Source organism: Cupressus sempervirens, chromosome 5 (genome assembly GCF_028749045.1).
Source record: "Cupressus sempervirens isolate cs-2001-9-10 chromosome 5, ASM2874904v1, whole genome shotgun sequence".
Classification (NCBI taxonomy): Eukaryota; Viridiplantae; Streptophyta; class Pinopsida; order Cupressales; family Cupressaceae; genus Cupressus; species Cupressus sempervirens.
Window position 1 is genome coordinate 466,015,076 of NC_143122.1, and position 24,936 is coordinate 466,040,011.

The window sequence follows — 24,936 nt, forward strand, 5'->3', positions numbered from 1 at the left end:
TTGTAAAGCTAGCACAAAAGTGTGCATTTGGGGTAAGTAGAAAACAGTACAATGATTAAAAGAGTTTAGGAATTTTGAAAGGAACAGTGCAATGATTCAAAAACAACAGCGAAATGAGGAGAAAAAGAAGGTTAAGTGGAAAACATAAGAATGGGAAAAATGTAGAAACGGAGAAACTGTAGCTGGATATGGATATTGTCAAATAGAGAAAGAGAGTTAGCGGTACAGTTTGTTGCAAGATACAGTGTAAAATCCAAAGTGTCATATAAAGTAAAAGTTAAAAGTAAGAGATAGATAGTAGGTGATGTGTTTGTGTCTCCTGGGATTAAGACAGCACAATTGATGCACGATATTGCATTCTGGGCAGTTGGATGGGGTGAGGTGGGTGTTTCTGTTTCAAGCAAAGGCCCTCCCTCAAAGCATATATTCCTCCGTTGGTTTACATATCATAATCTCCAAAGCTACTTATTAATGGAGGTGTTAACTTTTAAGCCATATCATGCTTTTCTAAAACTGTGTTCCTCAAGCTTGTGGGTCTTTATGATTTCAGTGTATTAACTACTGATACTGTTTTTGGGTCATATGGATTTGTACCAATGGAGTTAACATATATAGCGACTGTTCATGTCGTTATATCATTGGAGTGTGGGGGATGATGGGGTAGATTAGTAGAGATGGGGGTGGTGGGGAAGTGGTAATCAAGGAAGGACAAGGGGAGTAAAATTGTATGTGGGTAGAGTGCAGCTTTTTGAGATATGCACTGAATGATTACCCGTTTTGTCCGAGTAGTCGAGCTCTGAGGAAGGGAGGGCATGGTCAGTACTTGTACGGTGCAGTCAGTGAGTCAGTCTGTATTTCTGAAGGCAAGGACGATATGACTACTGTCCGCTACTAATACTAGTAGTCGACTCAGTGTCATTTGTTTGACCAGAGGAGGGGAAAGAAGGTTTAAGATCCATGGGGTAATTGTGTGTTATAGTGCAAGGAAACATGAGTGCCTGGTCATTTGGGAACCGCGTTTCTGAACCGGCAGCTGCTACATGTTCTTCTTGGAGGGACGAGCCATTCCTCAATGCTTGTTTACCCCTAGTATTAGGCGACTAAGTACCTATTTTCTGCCCTGTTTCGCAATGGCCAGGTTTTTCCCATTTTGCTGGTGTTGAAGTGGGTGTCTGTAGGGGCTTCTAGTTTTCTCTCCGGTGGTTTCTGCCTCTATTTCTTTCATGGAAATTGATCTTAACAGCCCAGATGAATATAACAATGATGGGAGATTGTTTAATGAAGAAGAGATGGTGGCATTATCAGGCAGCCACAAGAGTTCAATATGCATGGAGTTATGGCATGCCTGTGCAGGTCCTCTCATATCTCTGCCAAGGAAGGGGAGTTTTGTGGTGTATTTCCCCCAGGGTCACATGGAGCAGGTCTCCACTTCCATCCAACACCAGTATCACCAACACGTGCGCCCTTACGATCTTCCGCCTCAGATTTTCTGCCGTGTGCTCAATGTGAATCTCCATGTGGGTGAATTCTCCTTCATCATATATACATCAACAGCCGTGTGGTTTTTTTAAAGTTTATTTGCTTGGTTTTGTGGGCGCAACATATTAAATTTTGGGTGCGTTGTTGTTTTAACAGGCAGACCAGGAGACTGACGAAGTGTATGCCCAAGTAACATTGGTTCCTGAAATAGAGGTATGTATGTTTCTCCTACATAACCGTGTACATTATACATTCTTTTCTGACAATTTAGGTTCTCTTCTCATGATTTGTTATAATGTAAAATTTGAACATATAGTGTAAGAGCTCGGTTTTTACCAATTCTGTTTTGGGCTTTTGTTTCTAGAAAGATTTTTTAGTTCAACCCATCTGATTCAAAACATAAAGAACTGCAATTTATTAGCATTCTCATTAAAGTCTCCCTAAGAAGAACCGCGACTCTCTGTGCGGTTCTACATTGGGCTTGTTTACCACCTGTACTTAATATGGGGGGAAAATCGCCAGAAAGGTTATCTCCATAACACACTCATCGCTTTGTCTCCTTAGTCCACATATCAATTGAAAGTGTGCGCAACTTTTGCACGATGACGAGGAGCACGTCCGCCAAGATTTGAATCCGAATCATCATGGGAGCATGCTCTCCCACTTATATAAATTCTATATTAATATTAGAATGCTTATATTTCCTTAAATTTCAAACTCAATATTCTTCAAAATTGCAATTGCTCCTTCCCTGCTTCGTAACCTGGATATATTATAACATAGGAACTCTTGAGAGATTTCAAATGGATTGTTGGTAATTGAGATTATGTATCTCTGCAGCCACTGGGGAAAGATGTTGGAGACGAAGGAGATGAGGAAGTTAAAAAGGACAAACCTACTCCACACATGTTTTGTAAAACACTGACTGCTTCAGACACAAGCACCCATGGTGGATTTTCAGTTCCTCGAAGGGCTGCGGAAGACTGCTTCCCTCCTCTGGTACTTTTCTGATCCCTAACTGTACTTTTTTCACAAGAATTTTCCTTGGCTTGACACGCACATATGTAAAAAGCATAATTTATCATGAAAAGTGGTCTGATTATTTTCACAAGAATCTTCATTTGGTTGACAAGCAGATATGTTAAAAACATAGTTTATCATGAAAAGTGACCTGATTAACTGTTCTAGGTGACTTGATGGTGGATAGCGTGTGCAATGATTGATTAACTGTCAGGCTTTAAACTTCAGTCAGTCAGGTTTTCAATGTTTAAATCCCTGCAGCCTATGTTATGGTTGAGAAACCTTTCCACCGTGTGTCCATTTAGTTATAAGTCTACATTTAGGGGCTGGATTGAAGTTCCAGATGATATCTAGACGTGACCAGATAAATGTGAACTGACTCATGTCTGTTGATTAGCAATAAAATTAGTATGTTTCTGAAACCACTGGCATCGTATTAGCTTACATTGTTTTCTTTGCAAGATTATAACCAGCAGTAGCCTTCACAGGAGCTTTTGGCTAAGGATTTGCATTTGTTGTTTTTGCAGGATTATAACCAGCAGCGGCCTTCACAGGAGCTTTTGGCTAAGGATTTGCATGGAGTTGAATGGAAGTTTCGGCATATATACAGGGGTATGCACATAACAGTGACAAGCTTTAATAGGATATCGATTCAATATGAGTAAAGGGTGTCTAAGTATTATGTCCAATGTGGGATTAATTAAATGTTTCATAACCTATAACCAAATCCAGAATAATATCCCTTTTGACTGATTATTCTTTTTAGATGAAATCTGAAAATTCTTTCTTCATAATGTTTGATACATTTTGCTTCTTTTAAGAGTCTGCTGTTTTCTTTCGCACAATATAAATCTTGATTAGGTATAAAATGTGCTCTCATTGAAGAACTGATATGCTACTGAGCTCCACGTAGTAATTTAAGCATTTTTTGTAGCAAATTCAGAGGGACTTGATCAGTAGTGACACATGACATTTTGATGTCTTACATGCAGTTTGATATTAATATGCAGGTCAACCACGGAGGCATTTGCTTACAACTGGGTGGAGTGTTTTTGTGAGTCATAAAGGACTTGTATCAGGAGATGCTGTACTCTTCTTGAGGTATGTTAACTCAGTGGTTGACTGCAACTCTTGAGAGGAAAGAATATTAATTCTGTTAGCAATAGTTTTTATAATGGGAAGCTAGGAAACCATATTTCATCAACCTCTCAAACCCACAAACAAGTATCAAACAATGCATAGTCTTCTGTGGGCTTTATGTTTTCTCCCTATATGTGGTAACACTATGTTTTGAACAGAGATGAAAATGGACAACTGAGATTGGGGATTCGAAGAGCTGCTCGACAACAAAGTGCTGTTCCTTCTTCTTTGTTTTCTAGCCAAAATATGCATCTTAGTGTCCTTGCTGCTGCTGCGAATGCTGTTGCCACAAAAAGCATGTTTCACATTTTCTACAATCCAAGGTATATTACGATAAAGAGGTTTTTATGAAGTTTATAGGGAGCCATTGAATTGGCTCAAGTAACTAATAGTTCTTCCAGATTAAAAGGCTTTTCAATAAAGGACACTATTATGGCATCTTGATTGAGAGTTAGGGATGCATTGTTCTTGGAAAAGGATTAGAATTTTGTTCAGCAGTTCTACCATATTGCTCTACCTTTGAAGCCTTCAAATGTTTCTCATCTCCATTAAAATTGAATGATCAAAAGTGTCCTGTCAGCTTTTGCTTGAATGTCTGCACATGTTGATTTTGTACAATGCATGTGGATTTTCGCTTACGCCAAAAGATGCTACACATTTTTTTAATCATGTATGAGGATATTCTTAACTAGTTGCTTGGTGCTGTTATGGCAATGAATTTGTTACATGGTTGTACACTCCGTGATTGCATGAATATTTAGTTTGACACAAACATTGTAGGCCACTACTAAACTGGAGGAGCTTTACATTACTGAGTATCAAGTTATCAACCTAAAGAGAACTGTATTATATTTACCTCCGAAACCAATTATGTTTGAGTTATTCTGCCACCATGTGCACTGTCCCTGGCAATAGGATTCCGTACAGCCCCTTGAGTTAAATTTCTACATGAAATGGAGCAGTTCCAGGCTTGACTTTTTTGCGTCTAAGAATATGATATTATAAAGTGAATCCTTGGGTAATAATTTCTACAAAGCTGACAAAGTATTAACAGCATCTAATAAAATGTCAAAAACAATTGTAAGGAATGGATACCCAAACAGTGAAAACAATTCATGTCCATAGAGCCACTATTCCAATCTATTTTGTTAAAGCCTTCCCAACTAGGAGATAATATAAGACTGTTGGTCTTTGCGGCTTTTTAAAACAGCTCAAGTTGCCAGTTACAATACTTTGTCTGCCACAAAATTAGGAGGTCATCGTTTGGCATATTGTTTCATAAATTCCACTGTCAAATAGTATGAATGTCTTTACATGCATGCAAATTTTTGAAGAATTACAAATGTTAGACACAGAAAATTCTCTACTGTCTTCATTGAACTGCATTCAACTTCTACCGCTAAGTAAAGTCTTAATGTATCTGTTGATAGACAAAAGTGATGATGCATTTGAATTCAGTTGTGTGATTTGGTGACTCCTTCCTTTGTGGTCAGCTAGATTTTGATTATGTCTAACACAGTCATGTCACTTGTTTTTTCTTTTCTTTTTTTGATCGGTAAACGGCCGAAGCCTAGATTAATTATTGTTATTTGTTGTAATTAATTATTTTTATGTATAAGGGAATTCGAACCCAAGACCTCCCACACGAGAGGCTCACAAGTTACCGTTGTGTTGTAGGCTCTTGCCTAGTCATGTCACTTGTTTATTCAAATTGGTAACTCCATAATTTCCATCTATGTTTCCATAAGGTAATTACTAGTTTATATGATATGATGTTCGTGAAGGAATAGTCAAATTTGTTCATAGTCATCCCCGATAGATAAAGCAGGGATAGTACTGGTCCAGTTCCCATAAAAACCTAGATGATAGGCCATGGAAACTTGAATTGATTGAAATGATATTATATTGAGAATTGAGGATTTAACTGTCAATTTTATGGAAGATGCTATTATATCATTTTGGAAATTACTGTATTGGTTTGTGCTACATGCAATGGTTGCCAAAAAACAGGATTGGAAGCTATAAAAGTTGGAGATGACTAGTCATCATTTTATGCAGCCAATCACCTTATACCTTTTCGAAGAACTATTCTCTCTACTAACAATGACAAAACATGATATTAGGTGTTTTCATACTGTAGCTTCGTAGTACTTACTTAACAGAAAGTATATGCCAGGTAACCATGTAACCCACTGTCCATTATCTTTGAAAGCAAAAAGGCATCTTGTTTTCTAAGTCAGGGACCTCCGTTTTTTCTGAATGAAGGTTAAGCTCTTCATGTTTTCCTGGTTTGAACCAGCTCTTGTTGTGTTAGTTGCCAGAGACGCTCCTTGTCCAGGGTTTTGGCTCTTTCTTCCACAGGGATTCTGGGCACACTGCAGACAAACCCCAGATTCCTGATTCCTAGGATTCATGCTTCTTTGATGAAGTGTGCAGTTTTCTTATTGTTTCAGCACTAGGAAGGAGATCAAGCTGGTTGCACACAATAATCTCTCTTGGGTGTCTCTGAGATTTTAAACATATCCCACCAAATCTTAGAAGGGGTCCTTTAGGGCTTGAAAGTTGAAACTGATGCTGAACTGTTTGTATCTTTTGAAGTAAGGCTGGCACTTCTTTTGCACACCTGGTTCTTCTTTGTCCGCCATTGGTATTTCTTGGTATACAAGTTATACAACACTCTTTCTGAGATTTTTTCAGTCGGCAATCCAACTGAACAGTTCCTCATTCGTTCTTGCATATCTAATAGTACTAAAATGGCAGTTTTAGTGGAGGCAGGTGTTCTTCCAGTTTAATAATGCTCTCTTCTATTGTGACATTTCAAACTTCCTAATCATAACTAGTGTTTCTCCATTACCAATCTTGAATGTCTTCTTTGATTGTCTAAGATTGATCTTGCAAACTACTTGTCTCTTTTCCCTTTTCTCCCATTAGAGTTGCAGGTAAGAAATTTTCTTTCATCTTGGTTGGGAAGAACTTTGTTTTCCCTTCGGAAGGAAATATGAAAATTGTTGCATAAATTGGCCATTTGGATTTAATAGGCTTGATTTACCATATAGCTTTTGACCTAGACACAGTCCTTTGCTGAATAGTTGGCGAGCTATGTACATTTGCACACATTAGAGTGTAAGACACATAAAATGATTGTTCAGGATGTTGTTCATTAACCAGTTTTTTGGTGCTCGTGGAAAATGATATTTGACTCCTTGTAAAATGATTATTGAATGATGTCTTTCTTCTTTCTCTCTATTACCTTTTTCTTATTCTAATTTTAGTCTTATTGTTGTGCAGCTAACCCCTTGGTTTCATTGACAAGAGGCTGAAGTGATCCTCATACAGAGGGAGTCACTCTCATTCTTTCTTTGTATTGGGTAGTGAAGCTAGAACGGGAAATTTATATCCCCATGTTGGCTAGCAGATTTATCTGTCTATTGCATTACGTGAAACAAGGCTAGAAATAATGTTCCATGAATGAGTTGTTCGCCTCTCTTGATTTGCCCATAATGCTATTCAATTTCTAACCTGGAATGATTCATTAATGATTTTCTTTACATCACCTTCAACTGTAATTTTTCAATTTTGTGAAACTTAGGCCTTATGTAAGGGTCAAAGCTTTAGCTTCATTGATTGTAGTTCTAGCTGTGATGATCACTCCTCCCAAAAAGGTGCTCATATTGCCCTTTAAAAGTTACAACTATTATATGAGGCAGGGGTTGAGAATGCACAAAATTAGCTACAATTGTTGAAGCAAGAATGAGGGAAATATTTACGCAAGGAGGTTATATAGAGCTACTTTAAGGGGTTATGAAAACTTTGCACAATAGTGGACATATTCTCAAGGGGGATGACAATGATATAGAAGTTGACATAGAGAAAGAAATGCAAATAGAAAAAGAGGAAAAAGAAAGAGAACACACAAGTTGGCAAGTATACTTATTGTGGTAGCAAATAGTTGAGGTGAAAGGTGTTGGATATCTTGAAAGCTGGTGTGCTTGTCATTTTCTTTCTATTTGGCTTTGGGTCTCTTCGAATGTTGAGTAAAGGAGCTAATTGGGCATTATTTTTTTTTATTTCTTTATTCCTCTCTTTTGTTACTATTCGACCTTGAGGTTATACTTTAAATATATAACCATTGGTCAATGAGCATTTGTTCTTTGATTTCTTTATCTTTTTTGGTTGGGGAGCACCTATTTTCTCAAGTTTTTTATTGACCATTTTGGAGAACCTTGTTCTTTAGAAGATGGTGCTGCCGCATTTTGCTTATTGGTGATATTTCCCTCATAGACCAGCATGGTGTACTATAAATATTTATTCAGATGAAGGGGAAAGGTGGGATGCCTAAACTGAGTTTGGATTTGTCATGTGAACATGATTCATTTGGTTGAGGAACACATAGGTGCTTGATCTCTACTTCTTGTGGGTTCAGGCATTTGATCTTGGAATATTGTACTCTTTCTATGAGGGTTGCCAGATGTCTCTATGAGGTCATCTTTAGAGGAGTCCTCATTTAAAGGATTAAAATCATTTGAATCCTCTTTAGCTCTAATTTTAGAGCTCCTCAAACTGAATACCTTCTCAATATTTCAAAGAGTTATAGTTTTGTGGCTACTCTTGACTCTAAAATGCCACTACGCTTCAATCTTTGACACATTCCACTTCTTGTTCCTTGAAGATTTTTATGTTGGTTTGTGTTGATTTGGTGCTCATAAAGGTTGGGGTTGTAGACAATCTTCCTTGAGTAAATGAAAGCCACGGTGGAGCAATAAACAACCTTTTGTGCTCTTCCATTGCTAGTTCTTGAGTGGTGCTTGTGAGGTTTTGTTTGTTATCTAAGTATTTATATTTTTCGAGTTGTGGCTTATGAGTATGAGTGGTTTCAACACCATAGATTTGAGCCTAGCCCTAAATTAGTCCTCAAGGTCATAAATCTAACTATTTTCACTGTCTTTAATGATTAAGTCCTCTAATTTTAGTGTTATCTCCATAACTTCTATCTTTCAAAGTAATAAAAATAGAGGCATGGGTAATAGGACAAAGTGCTTTCATATTTTTGCTACCATTGCAATGTAATAATTTGATTGTGAAGACTCTCTCTAGCAATCCTAGAGAGAATATCACTAGATAACTAAAGCTTTGAGGCCAGAGGTGATGATTTGGAAGTAGAAATACTAATACTAATAAGCATGTGGAGATTGGTAACATGAATGATAGGTTGCATTCATGACCGTGTTTGTCATTGATGACAACATAGTATGGTTTTTGTGAAGACTGACAGAGTAGAAGACATAGATCGAGGTCGTACGGACACATATTTGATGTTCAGGTCAAGTGCAGTTAAGGACATGCTCTACACTGTGTCCTGATGTCGAGGCTAAGTGCACATGAAGTAAGTCGAACACGTACAAAAGATATGATTGATTTACAGAAAGCAGTGCAGAGACATAGTACCTGATAAGCAGTTTCTGATGACATGAAGTTGGTGATCTGGTAGCAAGATCAGAAGGAGCAGAAGTTTGGTTGACAGGACAAAGGAAGAGGGAGAAGTAGAGTTAAATTCTATTATTCTGCAAGGAACAATACAAAGATCATTTGGACAGTGAGTTCATTGGTCTTTCCCCTGAAGTTGTTTGGACAGTGGGTCCATCTGCCTTCTACAACTCCTAACAGGGATTCAAAGTCTCCTATCAAGGACTGATATGTACTAATTGTTTTTATAGACTCTTAATAGGGTCCATCCTCTAACAAGTAATATTTATATTAGTACATCATTTTGTGGGTACCATCCCCATTGGGGTTTTCCTTTTGATCAAGGGTTTCTCTAGTTAACACATTTGGTGTCATTGTGTATGAGTATCTTATTATGGTTGCTGATTATAGTGCTCATATGGTTAAGGATTAATAAGGTTGATAATTGTCATAATAGTTGTATTACTGATTCACCCCAAACCCCCCCCTCTCAGTTATATTGGTGGACTTTATATTCTAACAACTGGTATCAGAGCTTCGGGTCCTTGAAGAGAAAGCTTATCAGCTTTGAGAGATCAATGGCGAGTCACTTTAGAAAAGAAAGCCCTAAGTCAAATGGAGGAAATTTTGATACTCAGAAGATGGAGCTTCTTGGTGAGATATTAAAATTGTGTATAGAACTGAGCATTGAGTTTCTAGATCTAGAATCTTTTTGTTGCATACAAAAGAATAGAAGCACAAGTCAAGACAAATCTAAATCCAAAGAAGACAAGAAGATCAAAGAAGGTATTGATCTGCTTATGAAAAGATACTAGGAATTCAACACATAAACACTCAATCATCTCCCCAAACATACTAGCAATTTCTCTTCAATATTCATGCCAACAATCTCCCCCTTTGGCTTTGATGACAACATATGATGAAAGACCATCAACCCAAAATAACAATCATAAATGCTCCTCCATTGACATCAATAAGTTCTTATTGACATCAATTAGCTACTAAGTATTCTCCCCCATAGATCTTGCTCTCTCTTTTGTACACTTATCCCCCATATAAACATAAGGTTTTTTCATGTATTACTCTCCTTCAGTGACATCAATGACAAAGGTGCCATTATGCCAATCTAAAAAGTTCAATCATTTCCAATACAATAAAAAAGAGTGAAAATGCCAAGTGCAATCAGATACTGTTATAGAAATCTTTACCCAAGAGTTCTCAATAATTCAACTCAAAAGTGACTACTCCCCTAAAGGAAGCATCGCCAAACATACAACCTAATGTAAAAAAAATGCTCTGAATATATTGAACTGATGCAATCTTGCATCAATTACTCTCAAGAAGGTTGGGGAATAACCCCAAGCATGCCTCTAAGGTGCTAAAAATATCCTTAGCTAAAGGAATAGTAAATATATCTTCCATCTATTCCTTTGTACTAACATATTCTAGTTTGATTTTCTTCTTTGCTACCTTCTCTCTCAAAAAGTGATACTTTATAGAAATGCGTTTCGTCTTTGAGTATAATACTGGATTCTTTGACATACTAACTGTGCTTGTGTTATACAATGAATGATAATAGGTTCTTAAAACTCAATACCAATGTCCTTCAATATCTGCTTCATCCAAATGATCTGATTATAGTTGTTTGTTGCTGCTACATTCTCTGCTTCTGTTGTAGATTGTGCTATATAATCTTGTTTCTTGCTTAGCCAAGAAATCAATTTTCCTCCCAAGAAGAATGCTCCTCCAGTAGTACTCTTTCTATCATCCACATTTCCTGCCCAATTTGCATCAGTGTATGGCCATAAGGTAAAATCATATGATCTATCATACCATAGTCCATAATGTAATGTATGCTTTAAGTATTTGAAAATCCTCTTTATTGCTGCTAACTGTGTCTCTTTAGGATCTGCTTGGAATCTTGCTACAAGCCGAACTACATTAGCTATATCTGGTCTTGTATGTGTTAAATACTGCAATCCTCCTATATTGGATTTGAACCTTGTTTGCATTGCATTAGGTGATTCATCTTTGCTTGACAACTTACATCCTGTAACGGTACGTATTCCAACATTCTAGTCTAAATCTTGTCAATAGATCTTTGAGATATGTAGTTTGTGATATGAAAATGCGATCCCTATTTTGAGTTATTTGTAATCCCAAGAAATATTTCATTTCTCCAATCATACTCATCTCAAATTCATTCGTCATTTCTTTTGAAAATCTCTCACTAGCTTCATCATTTCCTCGAAAGATAATATCATCAACAAATACTTGAATAATTAGTAATCCATTTGAATTTGCTCTTCGGTACATGTTACTACCTGCATTACCTTTCTTGAATCGCAAACTTTGTAAGTGTTTGTCCAATCTCGCATACCAAGTCTAGGTGCTTGCATCGATCCGTACAAAGCCTTTCTAAGTTTGCAAACCATATCTTTATCTTCTGCAAGTGGAAAACCACCTGGTTGTTCAATGTAAACTTCTTTCTCAATTTCTCCATTAAGAAATGCTGACTTGACATCCATCTAATATACCTTGAAATTCTTGTTAGATGCATATGCCAAAACATTCTTACTACTTCAAGTCTAGAAATAGGGGCAAAAGTTTCTTCAAAATCAATTCCTTCTTGTTGTGAATAACCTTTACATGCTAACCTTGCTTTGTTCTTTACCACTTCTTGTTCATTTAATCTTGTTCCTGAATACACAATTAGTGCCATTGATTTTCTTATCTTTAGATCTAGGGACCAGTGCCCATGTCTTGTTCTTTTCGATTTGCTCAACTTCCTCTTTCATAGTTTTTATCCAAAATTCAATTTTGCATGCTTCATCAACAGTCTTAGGTTCTACTTGTGATATCAAACAAATTTCATCTCTTTCTTGATTCCTTGTCAAAACTCCTTTGATTGCACTTAATAATTTGTTGCATAGGGTGATTTCTTGCTACATACCTTGGTGCTCTCTATTCAAGTTTCCTTGTTCCACTCCGACTTCTAATCTTGGTTCTTCTCTCTGCTCTTTAGTCTGCAAATCATTATTAGTTTCATAAAAAAGTCCTTCTGTATTCTAATTGTTAGGCCTCCTATTAGTATTTGCATCATCATCTGAATCATAATTCCTGAATTTTGAATTTTTCATCAACTTTTACGTTAGTGCTTTCAACAATTGTTCTCGATCTTTGATTAAAACATTTATATGCCTTGCTTTTCAATGAATATCTAAGAAATATTCCTTCATCACTTCTAGGGTCAAAACTTTCCTATATCATTCTCTCTTTCGATGTAACATTTTCTTCCAAAGATTCTAAAGTATTTTACAATAGGTGTATTCCCAAACCAAAGTTCATAGGGTGTCTTATTGGTACCTTGTTTGATTTACTCTGTTTATGTATAAATTGCGGTGTTAACTACTTCTCTCCAATAGACATGTGATACATTATCTTCAAGCATCATAGCTCTAGCTGCTTCACCCATTGCTTTGTTTCTTCTTTCTACTATCCCATCTTGTTGTGTTTTAGGAGTTGAAAGTTGGCTTTTAGTTCCATTGTCTTCATAGAAGTTATTGAAATAAGTTGACGTAAACTCTCCTCCTCTATTTGATCTTAAGCATTATATCTTCCATCCAGATTCATTCTCTACTCTACTTTTGAATAACTTGATTTTCTCAAAAGCTTCAAATTTCTCTCCAAGAAATGCTACCCACATCATTCTTGTAAAATCATCAATGAAAAGAATAAAGTACCTTTCACCATAAAATGCTCTTGTTCTTGTATGGCCACATAAATTTGTGTGCAATCTCCAATTTTACTAGTATAGTAAATATCTTGCTTGGAAAAGAGTTCTTTCTTTGTTTAGCCAACACACATTCCTTGCAAACCATGCTAAAGGGTCTCACAATCTTAGGTAGGTCTCTTATTGCATTTGTAGTGTTGATCTTCACAATGTTATCAAAATTTATGACAAAATCTCCTATGCCATAACCAACTGTCATCCACTTTAGCAACCAAACACGTCATGTAAGTAGGATTCAATTGAAAAACATTACCTTCAGTGCTTGTACCTATTCCAATCAAATTACCATCCTTGTCTTTGATTATGCATGTTTTCTCCGTGAATTGCAAAAGATATTCCTTATCAACAAGTTGTCCAACACTCAACAAATTATGTTTCAATCTATCAACAATATAGACATCTTCAGTGTAGTTTTTCCATCAAGTGTGATAGATCCTTTCCCCTTAATAAGACATTATGCATTGTAACCAACTCTAACTACTCCTCCATCATAGTTGTTAAATTCAACAAATTTATTCATGTCACCAGTCATGTGATGAGAGCTTCCACTATCTATAATCCAATCTGACTTTGTCTTTTCTACATGCGATACTAATGTTTTTCCTTCTCTTTCAGGATTTTCTTCTTTAATAACTACAAATCCAATTTCATTATCCTCATCATCACTTTCAAGGAAATTTATAGCTTTGAAATCAAATTCATCATCTTCGTCAACAAAGAAGCAATCTTTTGTAATCTTAGACTTGTAAGGGTTCTTAGGTTTTACCTTTCTTTCTCTCTTAGGACATTGATATCAAAAATGACCAAATTATTTGCTAGTCCAACAAGAAAAAGCTTTCTTACCTCTAGTTTCTCTTTTCATGAGTCATGCAAGTCCTTCATCTATCTTCCTTTCTTCCTCTTGCTTAGTAGTGTTAGAGTAAAAGGTTAATTTTTAATTTATTAAATTACCTTTACTCCCTTCTTAAGATTTCCTTTTATGCACTTGCATTTCCATTTAATAATTAATGAGTAAATATTAAATGTCATTTACCTCTTAGGGTTTCTCGTTTAGGTTTTCGATCTCCTTCATAAGGATTGATCAGTTGTAAATTTATTCATTCTATTTTGCACAAGTAAATACAATCTTCTTGTTTATTTAGCAAACCCTTCTTTCTCTACCTTACTTCCTTGTAACAAGTTATTTGCATACAGGATATCCAGGGATCTATGGATTTGTTCATTATCAAATCCTACATGGTATTAGAGCCTTGCTTACGGTTGCCTGTTCATGTTTGGAGCATAAGAAGAACAAGGGTTTGAGAGAACAGATTTGATGTTTTTTGGGTATTTTATGTTTAAATAGGGGGTCTTTGATTTTCGGAGCACTTTGAGGCGAAACAAACCTCATGATTGGACTCAGAAGGAGTCAAAACCCCCATTTTCATATTAAGTTTGTCGATTTTGGACAACGTTGATTGGGGAGGCAATTTTTTTTTTGCATATTAGGACCATACGACCTCTGCATATTAGGACCGTACGACCTCTAACATGCATTTTGATGCGAGTTTTTTTGCAAAAAAACCAATTATAAAAAAAAAAAACCATTGTTTTTAACCACTGCGGTCATCACACCCACTGCAATGGTTATGTAAATTGCACGGGGGTCACTCTAACCTCTTGTAGTTTCACCACTGTTGCCGCCCTCCACCGACGTTGCCACCACAACGCCACTGCAGCTTTGCTTCGCTCCACCTAGATGCACCACTTGGTCACCACTCAGCTCAAAGCATCGCCCAACCTGCCTAGCTTGTGATCACATGGGGGCCGGAGGTGCTTTTGTTTAAGCCCCCTTCTTTTTTTGAAATTTGCAAATTTTCTTTTGCTACATAGGGGCCCTATCAGTTTTTTGCTTCTAACTTAAGCAAACAAAGGTGTTTTTTTGATTTGAAAGAAGCGCCGAAAAACTAATTCAGAGACAAAGTTGATGGTGTAGGTAGTTTTTGGATTTTTTTTTTGTTTGGTACCCGTTTTTCACTCGAAGTCAGAGGATGTCTTCTATCTTTCGGGGGGCGTAAATTGCTTGTTTCAGGTCCATTTTCCATTTCGAAAGAAGCACCAGAAAGCTTTTCTCGAGTCCTATCTAGATTCTCTATTATTTTCATCAGTATTTCTCAAACGTACATGTGATACTGAATTGAAGCCTTTTTTGCTCTCTTCCTGTTTGCGCATTCCTTCTAGCAACTGGGGTTCGATTTTTTGTATTGTGGGGGGTATTTTGTATTATTGTTTTTGTTATTTACATCAGTAAACTAGGACTTTTTCGAAAAACAATCCAACACCTAAAACAATGGTTGAGACCTCTTTTTGTCTAGAATTTTTGACCCCTCATAACTATCACACATGGAAGTCCCTGATGACACGGCTTCTCTAGTCAAAAGGGTTGTGTTCTTGTTTAGATGCAGTGCAACCAATTTTATAAAGACCTTTTGAGGTCATGCAACATAGAAACAAGATGGATGAGGCAATGGGGTTGATTGCTTTACAGGTATCTGATAGTCTATAGTTTCATTTGATGGGTGCAATATTCCTCTAGCTATGTGGACCAAGCTTGATGGTTTGTTTGGTACAGTGAATGAGTTCAGGACACTTCAGATTGAGGTAGAGCTTACCTCTCTTATATCAGATTCTTTTCCATCCATTGAGGACTTCTTGATGAAGTTTAAACAACAAAGATCTTTGTTGTAGGGTTGTGGGAAAAGCAAGACTGATACTGAGTGCATTTACATGATTCTTTCTAAGCTTCGTGGAAGTTTTCAGATTTTTGATTCTACCTTCTATTCCACCAAAGATGCTTTGGGTAATAGATTTACTATGCCATCTTTTGAGGTTTTTTGTGATCGTTTGACTTGAGAGCAAGCTAAGCTCTCTTAGTTGGATTCTCTCACAGCCTCATATACTTATGCATTGGTAGCTTGGCCATCTTCTGGGACGAAGGAGAAGAAATAGAAGTCACTTCCTACAGAGTCTCAGATTGATTCTAGCCCTCACATCACATTAGGTTCACCTCCTCCTAAGGGAGATAAACCAAAGCCAGAAAGATTGAAGTGTGCTTATTGTAATAAGCCAAATCATGATGAGTCACGTTGCTATGAGAAGAAGTTAGATGGCTATGCCAAATAGGTTTTAGATTTGACAACTCTCCTTTAGAAGAGCAACATTGATATTCCTTCTACTTCTCATAGATCTTCTTCATCATCATCATTTTAGGCAGATGGTAAAGATATAGGAAAGGGTCATGCATTATGTGCAACTACTACTCTACATTCTTCTAGATGGTTATTGGATTCAGGTGCTTCACACCATATGGCATCTTCTCATGATTTGTTCTCGTCTTTTAAGGCTTCTATTACTCCACACATTTTGATGGGGAACAACACTATTATGATTGTTTATGGAAAAGGTTTTATTAACGTTGACAATGGTACATTTCATGATGTACTATGTGTTCCATCTTTGTCCTCTAACCTTTTCTCTATTTATCAGATTATGCACAGTGGGACAGGGAAGAAAGTTGAGTTTGCACAAGATTCAGTGCACATTAGAGATAGTGAGAGAGGCAATATTATTGCTACAAGGACTGTTGATCATTCTTCCTGCCTATACTCCTCTCATTTTGGTCCACCATCTCCACTATCAGAGACTCACTCTCCTTCACGAGAGACTACTCAAGTGAAGTCAGGTCACTTGAACTTATCTGTTGTTCTTGAGACCAATGTTGTGATTTCTACACCTCCACCTTCTGTTCGAATTCCATTCATTGCACATGATTACTCTTCAACATTGCCTACAATGGCAACTCTAGTCATCGAGCCACCTACTGCATTTGTTGAGGATATATCAGAGGACACACATCTCCTCTCAGATGACAGATTCAGCACACTGGTTATCCCACCTCCATTGGAGACTCCATTTCAGGATTCTCATGCATTCTCCTTTGACCATCAACTAGGACTTCCATCTTCACCTTACATTTAGGGGTTTCGCCCTCCTTGTCCACTGCCTTCGTTTCTGTCAGATTGGAGCCACATTGGTATGTTCATTGACATAGGAGTTCTGCCATTCTTGGGGGGGCTATGGAGTCTCAAGCTTCTATCATGGGGGGTTTCATTGTACTTATGGTCTTGAGAGAGTCTCTTGAGATATTTCATTTGTGCATCCTTTTCTATCTCTTTTTGGAGTAGGGTTTTTTCCACTGGGTTTTCTCTATTTCTCTATTTCATAGAGATTTGATTGTGATTGGGTACCTTATCAAGCCTTGTTGCCAGGACCCAAGTTCGCTTTCAGCATTGCATTGTAGTTTCTCTGCTTTTTCCACATTGTTTATAGTTGCATTGTTGCTCATCTTAAGGGGGGGTGTTAGAGTAAAAGGTTAATTTAATTTAATTTATTAAATTATCTTTACTCCCTTCTTAAGATTTCCCTTTATGCCCTTGCATTTTCATTTAATAATTAATTAGTAATTATTAAATGTCATTAACCCCTTAGGGTTTCCCTTTTAGGTTTTTGATCTCTTTCATAAGGATTGATTGGTTGTAAATTTATTCATTCTTCTTTGCACAAGTAAATACAATCTTCTTGTTTATTTAGCAAACCCTTCTCTTTTCCTCTGCCTATCTTACTTCCTTGTAACAGGTTATTTGCATGTAGGATATCCAGGGATTTGTGGATTTGTTCATTATCAAATCCTACAAGTAGCCTAATCTCTAACATAGTCTCCACTTGTGCTTGCACTTTTGGTTAAGGTTCTTTTGTCCAACCACACATTTGTTCCAAATGTAGTCTTTGTTCTGGCCTGATTCTGATTTTGCTTCAATCTCTCCTCAAATGCTTGTAGCTTCGCAATGAGTGTTTCTCTATTGAAGTTAGGTGTGATTGTCGTGATCTCTTCCACAACTATTAGCTTGTTCTCATAAGCAGGTGGCAAAGATTTCAAGATCTCCATACTACTTCATCTTCTGTAATAATTCCATCACAACTCTTTATTCCTGCAATAATCTCTGCTATTCTTTGAAAGTACGACCTTATAGATTCATCTTCTAGCATTTTAGCACTATCTAGCATATCCTTCCAATTTTGTAATTTAGACTTCTTTGCATACTGATCACCTTCAAAAAGAGCTTCTAATCTAACCCAAATATCATAGGGAAGATGTAAATTCTTTACCTCAACAAATTCTGATTTAGGCAGTGCAGTAATCAGTGCTTCCCTTGCATACATGGTAAACATGAAAAGTTCCTTCTGTCCAACATTGCATGATCTGAAGTCTTTTTATTCAATCGCAGTCTTCCTATCCCTTGTAACCAACCAATAATCAATCCCCATGCATAGCGAATGTGCCTTCATTTTCTCCTTCCTGCTGTCATAGTTCTCTTCATCAAATTTCAGACTTTCCTTCCTGAATGCCATGGATCTCCATAAGATGTTAAACTTCCTAATCAAGGACTTGATGCTCTGATACCAATTGTTAGAAAGTAAAGTCCACCAACACAACTGGGGGTGGGGGATGGGGCCTGGGGGGGGGCGGTTAATCAGTTGTGTGCTTAAACAACTTAAAATTATCTTATCAAATCTTAAGCTTAAAACCAATAGATGCAACAACCGCAAGACAACAATCATGCACAGTAACACTGGATTTGTTAACTATAGAAAACCTTGATCAAAGGGAAAACCCCGATGGGAATGATGTCCACAAGATGATGTACTAATATAGAAATTACTTGTCAAAGGGTAAGACTCTATTAAGAGACTACTACATACAATCAATATGTGTAATCCCTATTAGGAGCCTCTACTTCAACACTATTAGGAGTTGATAGGAATTCAATTGAATCTACTGTCCAAATTTCTTTAGAGCTTTCTTCACCAAACAACTCTTTAGGATAACATATCCAAGGGTGAACTAAGTGATACAACAACTTCTTTGCCAATACAGTTCCTTCGAAGTTTTCAACACATCCTTAACATCACCCTTTGCTTTGAATTTGCATCCATATATCAATTACAGTTCGCATAACCATATATGACACTTACAACCAAGAAAAACATCTTTTCCTTATACCAAGTCCTAACATAGCTTTAAGACATATTCACAAACACAATTCTAAGTCCACAAAACATAGCTCTTCACTCGCTGACCAAATCTGCCTTTGCACTGAGATTGTCATAACTAGAAAACATATATTTTGACATGAATGACAATCCAAGTCATGAATGCAACACATAAGCACTCAATCATCTCCCCAAACATACTAGCAATCTCTCTTCAATATTTATGCCAACAAACATCACCAAGAATTTGGAGATCAAGTATCATTATTTAAGAGATATGGTTTAAAGGAAAGCAATTGAGCTTAAGTACATTTGCATAGATGAGTAGACATTAAACATTCTCACCAAGCCACTTCCTAGAATGGGCTTGTTTATTTATTTTCAAGATAAGCTTGGTATTGTGGAGAATGATGCTCTTGTTAAGAGAGAGTCTCAACTTTGATGATTCTTATTTCATGTTTTAATGCATTCTTCTGTATGAGAGAAGTTTGAGGTGAAAGACGTTGTTTCTCTTTCCACTCATGCCACTCATGGGAGTAGCCATAGCGGATGTCATGTTGAGAAACTCCATGATAACATCACATTGAGTGACTTTGTGATGAGAGCTTGTGTTTATCTCACACATGGGAGTAGCCATGGTGAACATCTTGTTGAGTGAATCCATGATGTGATCTTGTTGAGAGAATCAATGGTAAAGTTTTGTTATGAACACATATGGGTGTAGCCATCATGTTTGTTGTGTTGAGAGACTCCATGACATATAAATGATCTCTCCTTTGCTAAGAGGGAGTGTTAATGTTTTGATAGCTGCAGGAGAAATCATTCATACATGCGATGATCCTAGAAGTGTTCTGAAGCTTTCTTAGAGTATATGTGCTTTGCTCGATTGTATTTATCATTTTCTGGTTCGATCACTTGTATTGTTGGTTCTCTACATTTCTTGCTTTTATTCTTTGTAATCTCACACATGGGAGTAACCATGGTGAACATCTTTTTGAGTGAATTCATGATGTGATCTCGTTGAGAGAATCAGTGATAAAGTTTTGTTATGAACACATACGGGTGTAGCCATCATGTTTGTTGTGTTGAGAGACTCTATGACATATAAGTGATCTCTCCTTTGCTAAGAGGGAGTGTTAATGTTTTGATAGCTGCAGGAGAAATCATTCATACATGCGATGATCCTAGAAGTGCTCTCAAGCTTTCTTAGAGTATATATGCTTTGCTTGATTGTGTTTATCATTTTCTGGTTCGATCACTTGTATTGTTGGTTCTGTACATTTCTTGCTTTTATTCTTTGTAATGTCTCATCTGCAACTACCAGAACTATCTGCCCAGGTGTTATTGTGATTGCATATTCTAGTTTTGGCATTGAATATCCTTGATAGTTGAACTAATTCTTCCCTTAACCGTCACTGCCCAAAATGATGGTAACAATATGCAAGTGGTGTCATTCCTTGAGCCCAGCTGGAGTTATAGTATGCATTGTCATCTACTTCTTATTGCCAGGGGACATTATTATTGTTTATCCTCCCTTCAGAACGGACGATGGTTGAGATGGTGTCTTTGTTTCCTCATCAAATTGAGAGTTGATTTCTTGTCTTCTCCATGTGAACTTTTCTGGATTCATAACAGCTAGAGTTATTACTTTATTTCTGGATTCATAACAGCTAGAGTTATTACTTTATCACTTCCATCGATTTCATTTCTTCTACAGAGAGGGAGTTGGATGAATCAGCATCATAACTCATATGGTTGCAATGATTTGGATCGTTTTGGTATCATAATTATTGATGGTTAATTGGATATTAACAGGTGCCACTTGTTGAGTAATCTGGTCATAGTCTTCCGACAGGATTTGGAGTGTTGTTTAGTTACCGTGTATGGTGATTATTCTTCAAAACAGTGTGAGACTTCAACGAAAGAAGTATTAGTGACACCTTCATTGTGGGCGATGAATGCTACAAAATTCTTCTGCATATGGTTCGAGCGTGATCAATATTACTGGGTACCATTATTCTGGTGTTGGTATTATCTGTGCGATACTAGAGCATTATATGTTTTGTATTCAAACTGTGAACAGCCGGCTTTTTCAAACTATGTTTTCGTACTATAAAGAAGGCATCTATTGATTGATTGTTAACAATCACTGGTTATTCTTTCACCTGATTAAGCTTGAGAGCATTGTATTTGGTTTTCAGTATTCAATAAAGGATCTATCTTTTGTGAGTCTTGGTTTTTCACCCTCAAGTGGAGGGTTTTCCCAGGATAATTTATTGTGTCATTTGTACTTGTCTGAGTTTGTGTTTCTAGAAATTGCATTTCTTGCATTCTGGTTTAAAACTTAACAAGAGTTTGGTGGTCATATCATTGTTGCCTATTGTCCCAGACAGCAAAGCTGATGTGATTTTTGTATTTATTCACGTGGAGTGCATTTAGAACATAAATTAGTATTATTTTATACAGTGCGTGAATGAGCATTTGTAATTTTTGATGCTAGAATTTGGTGGTCTATTCTTGGCCATTGCCCCAACAGACATTTCTGACATGACTCATGACATGCCTGTTTGTTCATGTGTTGGCTGTCACAATAGAAGCTTGCCTGATTTTTCTATCATTACATTATTATTGGTGATAATCAGAGCAAATGGAAATGTCATGTTTTTATTCTATGTTATTTCTTCTATCCTGTGAAAATGAAAGGTTTTTCTTCTGCTGATTGAGTGGCTTTACTGTTAAAATAGTTTAGTAATGTTTCCTGTGCTACAGCAATAAGACAGGTCTTGAAGATGATAATGGTTCCTAAAACCAATTGAACAACTGATATGATAATATGAAAAGTATTCTTCTACTTTCTAGGCTCCAATCGAGAATTGATAGTTTGCAGAAACACTTCATCGAATTTGTGCATTAATTAGTTGTCAGAAGAAACACTTACAATATTGAATTGGCACATCTTTTATGTACTTGTACATTCCAAGATGGTTACTAACTTTCTATCAGCAAAATGAAAGAACAAAGGGAGGAAATGACAGTACTGTTCCCTGTCTGCCTAAGTTCTAACACTGTCTATATATTTAATTTCAGGACAAGTCCAGCAGAGTTCATTATACCTTACCACAAGTATATAAAAAGTTGCAAGCAGCCATCATCTATTGGAATGCGGTTCAAAATGAGATTTGAAACAGAAGATGCAGCTGAGAGAAGGTCGTAAGTCAGGACAGTCTTAGGCTTAGCTGATAGGCTCTGAGTAATCTACTTGAAACAGATAGATGTATTTGATACAGAAGTTATCTGGAAACAATTCTGATGAAATTATATCTGAATTTGCAGGTACACAGGCATAATAACTGCAATAAGTGATGCTGATCCTGCTAGATGGCCTGGTTCAAAATGGAGATCACTAAAGGTAGATTTAGCTAGCTTTAACAGTAAATTAGCTATACTACTTAACTGGGCACAGTTCATTTTATAATATTGTTATTTTTAAGTTTAATGCATTCTTGCTGATTATGGGATAGTCTTCATTGTTTCTTTCATGCTTTGGAGGTCATTGTGTTGAGTGGTTTCTATATTAGTGGGTAGCCCTTAACATTAGTTTGAAGGTTGTGTTTATAGAAAACTGTTACCACATGTTGTAAAGGTAAGCTTTCTTTTCTTCTCAAGAATAAAATGATTTTTATTTGTTATGTTTTTCATAAGCCATCTATCTTTATCCAGGTTTCCTTTGCTCTGTTTGGAACTTTAAATAACAAACCAGATTTTACTTGTAATATTTGCTAACATTATAAGAGAAATGATATTGTAAGCTCTAGTGCAACGAGATTGGTGAAATAATCTAAGACCGTTAAAGTGGGCATTGGTGGAGAAATTACTGTGAACCAAAGGATTGGAGGAAGAAAAACTAAAAAAATGAAGCCTGCTATTATGAAAGACTCGAGTAAAAAATCAGCACTCAGTTTATCCAGTGGAAAGGCTGGTGAATGTTGAACCTTTAGGGAAAACATGAGAACCAAGGAGGTCAGTAGGAAAAACAAAATTTGAAGGATGTCAATGTAGGAAACATAGCTCAACCCTAAAAGATATTGCATTGATCATGAAGTTCACAAATTACTGGCAAATAGACAGATGAATAGAGACTTGGGTCTGCAAGAATTGGGGAAACAATGTTCTCTTTTACTTCCCACCTAATGGTTTATTCATGGTGAAACTCCCAGATAAATAAAATTATTTTAATAATGAATAGTGATCATTGAATTTTAGATGATATGCGTTTGTATTTGCAAGCCTAGTTCCAAACTTTGACCCAACCTGTTTTCAGATTACATATGCTCCACTGTGGCTCTGTTTATATAACTTGCCTATGTAATGCTAAGATTTTTATGCCCTTGCAAAGATATAAGACTCCTTCGGAAGGTTTTTGATGCTAGATGAGAGTTTCCCACAAGACAAGGCCTACATTTAAGACCCACTATTGAGACTTTACTTAATTTGCCCTAATTTTTTTGCTTAGGGCTTGGATGATGCTTGGAAATGTGTATTGCTGAATTTGTATCTTTCTTCAGCCAGCAACCATGTTAGTATCACAACATAACTAAACATGAAATTTAATAAAATTTAATAATGTACATATAGAGTTCCAATTTTCAAGATATTCAAGATGTACCTCTGGAGTTCCATTCAAACCATTCATTGCAATTATGGAGCACCCATGGGAGATTCAGATCATTCAAGGTGCATTTAAGCCTATCCAACAAGTTCAGGGGACTGAAAGAACAACCACCATAATGCCTCCTGCTTAACTCTTAGACTTCACAGGCATGGAAGCACCCGTGTCATACGACTTTCTGCTTAACCCAGATGGATCTTTGGGTACTTTCCCTCCTTATATGTGTCATATCTTCCCTCCACAATGGAAGGACTGGTTGGTTGGATTTCCAAAGAAATCATTACATATTTCCTATTTATATATGCTAACAATAATATGTTAATTATGTCCATTTCTATATAAATGTCAAAATAGAAAATCAGCAAGATCATGATCCATGTGTTATGCACCAGACCCAAACGCTCCTATAATGCACAGGGACTGTATGCTGAAAATTATCTATTTATTCAGATTTCTACTTGATTGATCTCCCATGACGCTTTTAAATCCTTATAAAACCTGATCTTTTGATCTCTCTCTCTCTCTCTCTCTCACACACACACACACACACAAAAGTGTCAAATATACTTCCGTATATCACTTTAGCTAGATCTGTCTTCTATATTTTATTCCGTTTCTATTTTACTGTATTTGTATTTCCTTTTCTGCTGGTTCTGCATTTTATTTATGTTTCCTTTGACGAGACTTTATTTTTATTTCCGATCTGTTTGATGATCTACATTGTCTTGGGGGTTCCTCCATACATACCCATGACGGTTCCTCAAATGGAGGTGTCTCTTGGAGACTAATTGCCCTCTCAATCAGAATGTGTTCCTTCAGATCAACCCTTCCTTTTATAGCTGATATTCTTCCTTCATAATGTTTTATTATGCAGGTCATCTCACCTGTAATTTGCCTTGCTTTAGGGATAATAATCATTATTTTAGTTGCACTGCATTATCTTAATGAATCATTCCTTATCATTAGTTGGCCTGATAACCTGATCTCTGTCGCTGTGTTGTATGCGAACTGTTCTTAATAACAATGAGCCATAGTAATTAAGTAGTTGGCCATTCAGGGTTGGCTTAATGTTGAGGAAATGACAATTTGTGCTTGCCTATGTGTTGATTGGTCTTCTTTTCTGCCAAAATTTTCCAAGTCGGAAACAGAAAAGGGTTGTTTGTCACAAATGTGAGTCATAAGGGCTGAATCTTGTTTGTAGTTCCTATTCAAAGTTGGGGCATTCAGACTCAATATACCATAAGAAGAAATGTTTGACACCCCGGGGATGGGCCCTCTACAA

General features: G+C 36.7%; 1 protein-coding gene across 2 annotated transcripts in view; it reads left to right on the plus strand.

Moving 5' to 3' along the window:
* Window positions 1-378: 378 nt before the first annotated feature.
* LOC149556777 (auxin response factor 4-like) overlaps window positions 379-24,936 on the plus strand; it is a 49,619-nt gene continuing 25,061 nt past the window's right edge. For both annotated transcript variants that reach the window (XR_016364784.1, XM_089831304.1), the window contains exons 1-8: window positions 379-1,517; window positions 1,636-1,692; window positions 2,320-2,478; window positions 3,027-3,111; window positions 3,510-3,600; window positions 3,798-3,962; window positions 22,073-22,192; window positions 22,319-22,394. Coding sequence is in view for 1 of the 2 variants with exons in the window: in XM_089831304.1 (XP_089687430.1) it covers window positions 1,224-1,517; window positions 1,636-1,692; window positions 2,320-2,478; window positions 3,027-3,111; window positions 3,510-3,600; window positions 3,798-3,962; window positions 22,073-22,192; window positions 22,319-22,394 (1,047 nt within the window). In the remaining variant the exon portion in view is untranslated. The remainder of the gene's footprint in view (window positions 1,518-1,635; window positions 1,693-2,319; window positions 2,479-3,026; window positions 3,112-3,509; window positions 3,601-3,797; window positions 3,963-22,072; window positions 22,193-22,318; window positions 22,395-24,936) is intronic.